The following is a 9,114-nucleotide window of genomic DNA, read 5'->3' as shown; positions in this document are numbered from 1 at the left end:
TACAGTACAGTGTGTGTGTGTGTGTGTGTGTGTGTGTGTATCTACAGTACATTGTGTATGTGCGTGTGTGTGTGTGCGTGTGTATGTGTGTGTGTCTACAGTACGGTGTTTGTGTGTGTGTATCTACAGTGTGTGTATCTACAGTACAGTGTGTGTGTGCGTTTGTTTGTGTGTGTGTGTGTGTGTGTGTGTATGTGTATCTACAGTGTGTGTATCTACAGTGTGTGTGTGTGTGTGTGTGTCTCTACAGTACAGTGTGTGTGTGTGTGTGTGTGTGTGTGTGTGTGTGTGTGTGTGTGTGTGTGTGTCTCTCTACAGTACAGGCTGGACTCTGCAGTACATCAGTACATCAGTGTATCAGTGTATCAGAGCTCAGGTGAACAGGTGAACAGGTGAACAGGTGAGCAGGTGATCAGGTGAACAGGTGAGCAGGTGATCAGGTGAGTCAGCTCATGAAGGCTTAAAAAGAGGAACCTGCTGCACTTGTTCCTCTGGCTTCATTAGATTATAATCACAGCTGTTTATGAAACTGTGTCCTGTTGGTTTCAGCTGATCTTTTCTCTGATTGGACGACTCACCTGAAGGTCTCACCTGTCCTGCAGGGTTTCTACCTGAGTGGAATCAGACCGGATTCATTCAGTCACATGTTGAACGTTTTCTATCACAGCTGTTCATCTTTTCTTCTGATTCTCTGCACTTCCAACCACGACCACCGGGGTCAGCGAGCGTCTGCTGTGAGGACAGACTGCTGCCTGTTAAAGGACAGATTCACTCTTTATACTGAGTCTGAAACCAACAGTTAGAGCCCAGCTGATCATAGTGTGTTTATGTGTCTGTAATGATTCCCCCTGTTCATACTGACCATTAGAAGATCCCTTCATCATGTTTACAATGGAAGTGATGGAGGACTAAATCCACAGTCCTCCTTCTGTGGAAACATGGATTTAAAAGTTGATCTTGAATGTTTGAGGATAAAAAGTCAAAGTGCTGTTCAGATATTCAGGTGATGATCAGCTCAGACCAACATTTATTCTCCTCTCAGACTTTTGTTACTGAGTCTGAATCTACCTGGACACTGATGAAATCATGGGATCTCTGCTCTGTGATTGGCTGAGCTGTGTGTAAGAGCTCAGTTGCTGCTGACTGTCAGTCAGAGTGTTTCAGAGTCTGTCAGAGTGATGATGAAGATGATGATGAAGGTCATGAAGGTGTCGGAGCTGCTCCTCATCCTCTCCTCTGTCCTCTGTGTCCCTGCAGAAGGTAAGTGTTTGACTCTTTAAACTCAATTCAACTCTGAGAGAGAGATAGAGAGAGAGAGAGAGAGAGAGAGAGAGAGAAAGAGAGAGAGAGAGAGAGAGAGAGAAAGAGAGAGAGAGAGAGAGAGAGAGAGAGAGAGAGACAGAGAGAGAGAAAGAGAGAGAGAGGGAGAGACAGAGAGAGAGAGACAGGTTAAACATCAGTGTTTGTGTTTTCAGATCTACATGAAGATCTTTCTATCAGTGGCTGTTCAGACTCCGATGGAGAGAGCATGTACACACTGGAGGGTGAAGAATTGTGGTACGCAGACTACAACAAAGGGAAAGGAGTAGATTCTCTGCCTCCCTTCATTGATCATATCGGCTACTCGGAAGGAACTTATGACAATGCTGTTGCTGGTCAACGGACCTGCAAACAGAACCTGAAGAAGAGGCGTGAAGCTCTGAAGGAAATCCCACTGGAAAATGGTAAATACTAAATATAATATTTTTGTCACTTTAAAGTAACATACATGTTTTTTATATTTAACATTAATATATAATATATGTTTTTATATTTAGCATTAATATATAATATAATATAATAACTGTGTGTTCAGATCCTCCTTCCAGTCCCATCATCTACAAAAGAGACGAGGTGGAGCTCGGAGTCCAGAACACGCTGATCTGTCATGTGACCGGTTTCTATCCTGCTCCTGTTAAAGTCTACTGGACCAAGAACGGAAAGAACGTGACCGAAGGAACCTGCATCAATGTTCCTTACCCCAACAAAGACGGTTCCTTTAGCCAGTCCTCCAGACTGGAGTTCATCCCACAGCTGGGAGACATGTACAGCTGTTCAGTGGCACACCCAACACTGAGCCAACCACTGACCAGGATCTGGGGTGAGAAGCTCTTTACATCTGTCTCCAGATGTGGAGGTGTTAATGTGTCTGTCTCCAGATGTGGAGGTGTTAATGTTTCTGTCTCCAGATGTGGAGCTGTTAATGTGTCTGTCTCCAGATGTGGAGGTGTTAATGTTTCTGTCTCCAGATGTGGAGGTGTTAATGTGTCTGTCTCCAGATGTGGAGGTGTTAATGCTTCTGTCTCCAGATGTGGAGGTGTTAATGTTTCTGTGTTTTCTGTCTCCAGATGTGGAGGTGTTAATGTGTCTGTCTCCAGATGTGGAGGTGTTAATGTTTCTGTCTCCAGATGTGGAGATGTTAATGTTTCTGTGTTTTCTGTCTCCAGATGTGGAGGTGTTAATGTTTCTGTGTTTTTTGTCTCCAGATGTGGAGGTGTTAATGTTTCTATCTCCAGATGTGGAGGTATTAATGTTTCTGTGTGTTTTCTGTCTCCAGATGTGGAGGTGTTAATGTTTCTGTCTCCAGATGTGGAGGTGTTAATGTTTCTGTGTGTTTTCTGTCTCCAGATGTGGAGGTGCAGCAGCCAGGTGTTGGACCTGCAGTGTTTTGTGGACTGGGTCTGACTATCGGTCTGCTCGGTGTGGCAGCTGGAACCTTCTTCCTCATCAAAGGAAACGAGTGCAGCTGATTGGCTGATGATGTTAATAATTAATGAGTATAAACTAATCAGTTATTGGCAGAAGTTAAACAGCTACTATCACTGTATGTGTGCACAAGTTTGATCTTTTAATCACTGATTTACATTAATGTAAATGGTGATTTTAGCTGCAGCTTCTTCTCTCGTCTGTAACAGTCAGATTTCTGTGGAAAGAAAATGTTTGTAACACTTTATAATCTGAGATACATTTTATGACATCCTGGGAAATCCTGTGACTCTCGAAGATATGTTTACTTAGGTTAAAGGTTAAAAGTCATAAGTGATGGAACAGAGGGTTTAACTTAAAGATTAAAGCTAGCCATGGATGAAGGGTCAGAGGCTGTGTTTCCTGACTGACTAAAAGTTCAGAAGGTGGGGTTTTTAGAGCTAGGGACTACATATACTGAGGTTGAAACTGGAGTGGTCAGAGAGACTCATATCGGCACCAGGGACTCTCTCAAGATTGTATGTTTGACACTGTTGTCTTTTGTAATAAAACCTTTAAAATATACAAGTGAGACGTGTCAGCTGTGGTTTCCTTCTTCATCAACACATCAAAAGACAATCAATTAATATACCACATTGACTTCATGAAGTTGTTAACATGAGTGCTTATAGAGTTGTTACTGTAACATCAGTGTGACTGTGAGTTGTCTGCCTGGTAACAGCTGATCAGCAGGTCATGTGATCAGCTCCTCTGGTTTTTACAGCAGCTCTCAGTCAGACTGTGTCAGTGTTTGTCAAGAGATCAGAGGAACATGGCTTCATCCTTTCTGAGCTTCTCCCTCCTCTTCATCACTGTCTACACGGCAGGTAGGATCAATACACTGATCACTGATCATTACACTGATCACTGATCAATACACTGATCACTGATCAATACACTGATCACTGATCAATACACTGATCACTGATCAATACTCTGATCACTGATCAATACTCTGATCAGACTGTACTGAGTCAAACTGATTGTATCTTCAGATGGATTTAGGAATTATAGGATGGATCGCTGTCAGTTTAACTCCTCTCAGCTGGAGGACATCAGGTACATCCTCTCTGAGTATTACAACAAGTTGGAGATCCTCAGGTTTGACAGCAGTGTGGGAAAGTTTGTTGGCTACACTGAGTTCGGAGTGAAGCAGGCAGAGGACTGGAACAACGGTCCAGAGCTGGCTAGGAGGAAAACTGCGAGGGAGAGATACTGCCAATACAACGTTGGGCTCTGGTACAACTATTTTCTGACTAAGTCAGGTGAGTTTGTGTTTGAAACCTCGTTTAAACCTCGTTAACAAACTGAATCATTAACTCTGCTGATTGATTGACAGCTGACGTGTTTATTGATCATCAGAAGAGTTTAAATTGACTGATTGATCAGAGTGAAAACATTTTTAGTGATCTGATTCACAGTCAGTGAAGTTTTTATATCTGCATCACTTCCTGTTAAATAATCAATATAATAATTATTATCATCATAATTATTCATTAAATCATTATTTTAAATGAATCAACTTTTAGTTTTTGGAGCATTTGTAATAAATCAGAAGCTGTTTTAATAACATGAGCAACACGTCACAGTGAGGTCTCTGTCTCCTCCTGCTGGTCAAACAATGATACTGCAGCTGATGGTGATTAAAAGGAGGTTGTTTTGATTTCAACAGATTTTTGGAGCATGCAGTATTTAACTGTTCTGGATTGTTTCAGTGATAAAAGTATTCCTTTGAAGTACAATAATACAATAATAATAATAAATACAGAAATACATCAATAAATAAATAATCATGTGACTGTATTTCAGTGAAGCCCTACGTGGTCCTGGACTCTGAGACTCCCCCTGCTGGTAAACATCCCTCCATGTTGGTCTGCAGCATCTACAGCTTCTACCCCAAAAAGATCATAGTGAAATGGCTCAGAGACGGACAGGAAGTCACCTCTGATGTCAGTTCCACAGAGGAGATGCCAGACGCTGATTGGTACTACCAGATCCACTCCCACCTGGAGTACACGCCCAGGTGAGTCCAGCTGCAGGTCCACATAGATCCAGTTGGGTCCAGTTGGGTCCAGTTGGGTCCAGGTGTTCAGTAAAGGTCTGGTCACACAGTAGAAAGTGTCACAGTGAAATTCATCTGCATGTTTTCATGAAATGTGAATTTCAATAAGCTGCTGAGCTACATTCAGTGTGTCAGGACGGATCGCTGTTCGTTCATTTGTGGATCAAAGTTCAGAAAAATGTGGAAAGAAAATTGAGCAGAGAAAGTTTGAAGTTGTGCTGAGTGGAACGTCTGAAGTTTGTTTGTGTTGAAGGTCTGGAGAGAAGATCTCCTGCAAGGTGGAACACGCCAGCCTGAGTGAGCCTCTGATTACTGACTGGGGTAAATACCTGTCTGTCTGCTCACCTGTCTGTCTGTTCACCTGTCTGTCTGTCTGCTCACCTGTCTGTCTGCTCACCTGTCTGTCTGTCTGCTCACCTGTCTGTCTGCTCACCTGTCTGTCTTCTCACCTGTCTGTCTGCTCACCTGTCTGTCTCTACCTGTCTGTCCTCAGATCCGTCCCTGCCTGAGTCAGAGAGAAACAAGATCGCCATCGGAGCGTCAGGACTGATCCTGGGTCTGATCTTATCTCTGGCTGGATTCATCTACTACAAGAGGAAGTCCAGAGGTCAGGAACCAGTCTGATACCAGTCTGATACCAGTCGTGTGTACAGCGTCATTGACACTCCTCTGTGCTCTGATTGGTTGTTTTGACTTGGGAGCGAATGGATTCTTGTAAATCATTGTACGACCACTAGGTGGAGCCAGAGACAGTGGATTATATCACAGCTGATCTGTATCTTATTCTACTGTCAGATCATAGTGACAACGTTAGCAAATATAACACAAAATAGTTACAGACTGCAGCTTTAAGCGAGCGCTGTCCTGATCCTCGGCTGGTTTGGTGCTGTTTTGGTGGAGTGAAGCAGTAAATCTCAGGCTTATCAGCAGTTCTCGGGCCGTGGGAACGAGTCGTCCTCGCCCCCCAAAACGGAGGAGTATCCCTTCCTCCTCCGGGGGATTGAGGCGTCTGTAGTCGCGGGCCCTCTTGAATACGTTTATGCGATGCGTTCAAGTGAATGTGGAAATTTCGTTCTTTGCCGACAAGTTGAAGTTTCTACAAAGAAAGAAAAACGAGGTAAAGAGGCAGCACACATGCGTCTCCGTCTTCTCTCGGCCGTTGGCGGTGAGGAGGGACAGCTTATAACCCGCCTCCACGTAGCCTGTGAAAGAGCAAAGGAGAACGAACCAAAGGGAAAAGAGAGCGAAGAAGCCTCACGGGACTCTTTTAAAGCTCTGGTGACATCAGCCAATGAGGGACGAGAATCCAAGGGGTTACCTTGGTTTGGAATTTGTGTGTGTGTACCTCTCAGCCTTAATGTGTGTGTGTGTTAATGTGTGTGTGTGTGTGTGTGTACCTCTCAGCCTTAATGTGTGTGTGTGTGTGTGTGTGTATACCTCTCAGCCTTAATGTGTGTGTGTGTGTTAATGTGTGTTAATGTGTGTGTGTGTACCTCTCAGCCTCAGTATGTGTGTGTGTGTTAGTGTGTGTATTTTAGTATATGTGTGTGTACCTCTCAGCCTCAGTGTGTGTGTGTGTGTTAGTGTGTGTGTACCTCTCAGCCTTAGTGTGTGTGTGTGTTAATGTGTGTGTGTACCTCTCAGCCTTAGTGTGTGTGTGTGTGTGTGTACCTCTCAGCCTTAGTGTGTGTTAGTGTGTGTGACCTCTCAGCCTTAGTGTGTGTTAGTGTGTGTGGACCTCTCAGCCTTAGTGTGTGTGTGTGTGTGTGTGTACTTCTCAGCCTTAGTGTGTGTGTGTACCTCTCAGCCTTAATGTGTGTGTGTGTACCTCTCAGCCTTAGTGTGTGTGTACCTCTCAGCCTTAGTGTGTGTGTGTGTACCTCTCAGCCTTAATGTGTGTGTACCTCTCAGCCTTAGTGTGTGTGTGTGTATGTACCTCTCAGCCTTAGTGTGTGTGTGTACCTCTCAGCCTTAATGTGTGTGTGTGTGTTAATGTGTGTGTGTACCTCTCAGCCTTAATGTGTGTGTGTGTGTATACCTCTCAGCCTTAATGTGTGTGTGTGTTAATGTGTGTTAATGTGTGTGTGTGTGTGTGTGTGTGTATACCTCTCAGCCTTAATGTGTGTGTGTGTTAATGTGTGTTAATGTGTTTGTGTGTGTGTACCTCTCAGCCTTAGTGTGTGTGTTAATGTGTGTGTGTGTGTGTACCTCTCAGCCTCAGTGTGTGTGTGTGTTAATGTGTGTGTGTGTGTGTGTGTGTGTGTACCTCTCAGCCTTAGTGTGTAGTAGTTCTCGGACTCAAACTTCCCGGCGGTGGCGGTCGCTCTTCCTCCCATCGCCACGGCGTTCGCCTGCTCCTCCCTGCGATCGTAGTCGTAGTGCAACCGCAGCGTCTCCGTGGCGATGGGCGGGAAAGCGGGAAAAGGGGGGGCGGTGATGAAGGACGCGGCGTCTTCATCGTCATCATCATCATCATCGTTGTCTTCATCAGTGTTCGTGTTTTCTAGAAACTCCATCGAGGCTTCGAACAGGATGACTGCAGACAGAGGCCAGGTATTGTATAACACACACACACACACACACACACACACACACACACACACACACACACACACACACAAACACACTAAAACACACACACACACACACACACACACACACACCTGTGTTGTTGTTGTGCTCTGGCTGTAACGTGACTCTCGGGCTGCAGACAGAAACAAACAGACGTTACATCAACAGGAGAATTACGTCATAATATTAAAAAGAAAACATCGTAATATTTCATGAATAAAGTCGTAAAATAAAAAATGGTAAAATTTACAGAAAAGAAAGACAAAAAGTTGAATATTTTGTAGAAAAATAGCTGCAATATTTCAAGAAAAAAGGTTGATTAAAAAAAAAGTTGTAATATTTTTTTATGTGTATATTTTAAGAAGGAGGAGCCTGAAAAAGGATAAATATGAGCTGAAGGTAATTTCCCCCCAACACCAGTCTGATCAGGTTTAATGATTGTGGTTTGTTCTGGTCTCTTCTTCTTTCTCTCAGGACAGATTCTGGTCCCCTCTTACTGATCCTGGTCCTGATCCTGATCCTGGTCCTGATCCTGGTCCTGGTCCTGGTCCTGGTCCTGGTCCTGGTCCTGGTCCTTCCTGGTCCTGGACTCAGCAGCTGCTTGTCTTTTCCTTCTTCTATTCTGCTGGATCTTTGAATCAGTAATGATGCCTCATATTTGACTTTAAGATTCTACTCTTCACTTTGAAGATCCTTCCCAACCTGGCACCATCATATCTCTCTGAACTGATTCACATCTACACACCCTCCCGAACTATCCGATCCTCCTCTGCCAACCAGCTCTTTGCCCCATCTGCTAACTTAACTACCATCATGGGGTCAAGAGCCTTCAGCCGATCTGCCCCCCGCCTCAGGAACTCTCTCCCACCAGACATTTGCACTTCTGACTCTGTCTCCACCTTTAAATCCCGCCTGAAAACGCTCCTATTCAGAGCTGCATACTCTGTCTCACACTGACTATGCAATCACGTTCTTGTTTATTTATTGTACTGATTCACGAACTACTACCGTACTGATTCATGAATTATGATGTTTTGTGTATTTGACCCTGAAATAAAACCTTCTCTCCTCATCTAAACCAGTCTGTAAACATCTCAATTAATGTTTATACTTTAATATTTGGCATTTCAGTTTAAACTCAAATGTTCAGAATATATTTGAAATGTTTTTATTGTAAATATTTTTGTCTTAAGTTGTTCTCCTAAAACTGTTTTAACCCTCAGATTCTTAATTCCACCTTAAATTCAACAGCTCCTGGTCATTCCACCTTAAATCAGGCAGTCTGAGTGTGTGTGCATGTGTGTGTGTTTACTCTGCTGTTAATAAAGTTAAGCATATCAAACAGACTGACTGACCTCTGACCTCTCTGAAGAGCCAATCACTCGTCTGAGACAGGTGAGGTCACCAGGTGAGCTGCATGGCCCCGCCCCCTCTGACCTGTTGCCATGGTTACGTCTTTCACCAAACTCTTCGTCTGTACATTACGACAGAATATACCAAAGACTGTTGGCACTAAAAAAACATCAAACTTCAATCTGAAGTTTCACAAACAGAAAATATAAAACATAAACTAGGAAAGAAAGTCTGTAAAACTTTTTATTAACAAAATTTTTCAGTTTAAGCATATTTTCTGTAAATGTCAGTTTGCAACAACAACGTCTGGTTCTGAGTATAAAACAACCAGCAGTTACATTTTT

The 9,114-nt window shown here is 43.5% G+C and overlaps 3 protein-coding genes and 1 long non-coding RNA gene across 4 annotated transcripts in view; 3 read left to right on the top strand and 1 right to left on the bottom strand.

Annotated features, from left to right (window-relative positions):
* Positions 1-9,114, top strand: part of LOC134006094 (zinc finger protein 271-like) — a 100,395-nt gene that overhangs the window by 52,603 nt on the left and 38,678 nt on the right. The gene's annotated exons all lie outside the window — the stretch shown is intronic.
* On the bottom strand, positions 94-4,860 carry LOC134006172 (uncharacterized). The gene is made up of 4 exons (XR_009927919.1): positions 4,727-4,860; positions 1,069-1,293; positions 863-928; positions 94-752 (listed from the first exon to the last, which is right to left on the bottom strand). It is a non-coding gene; the product is annotated as an uncharacterized LOC134006172 (long non-coding RNA).
* Positions 1,176-2,882, top strand: LOC134006144 (H-2 class II histocompatibility antigen, A-U alpha chain-like). The gene is made up of 4 exons (XM_062445234.1): positions 1,176-1,260; positions 1,476-1,724; positions 1,856-2,140; positions 2,668-2,882. The coding sequence occupies exons 1-4, from the start codon at positions 1,179-1,181 to the stop codon at positions 2,787-2,789; spliced, it is 738 nt and encodes a 245-aa protein (XP_062301218.1). The 5' UTR covers positions 1,176-1,178; the 3' UTR covers positions 2,790-2,882.
* Positions 3,518-7,970, top strand: LOC134006142 (H-2 class II histocompatibility antigen, E-S beta chain-like). The gene is made up of 6 exons (XM_062445231.1): positions 3,518-3,611; positions 3,780-4,049; positions 4,594-4,807; positions 5,100-5,167; positions 5,340-5,453; positions 7,892-7,970. The coding sequence occupies exons 1-6, from the start codon at positions 3,557-3,559 to the stop codon at positions 7,915-7,917; spliced, it is 747 nt and encodes a 248-aa protein (XP_062301215.1). The 5' UTR covers positions 3,518-3,556; the 3' UTR covers positions 7,918-7,970.

This window comes from Scomber scombrus, chromosome 23 (assembly GCF_963691925.1).
Source record: "Scomber scombrus chromosome 23, fScoSco1.1, whole genome shotgun sequence".
Lineage (NCBI taxonomy): Eukaryota > Metazoa > Chordata > Actinopteri > Scombriformes > Scombridae > Scomber > Scomber scombrus.
This window is presented reverse-complemented; position numbering and strand designations above follow the sequence as displayed.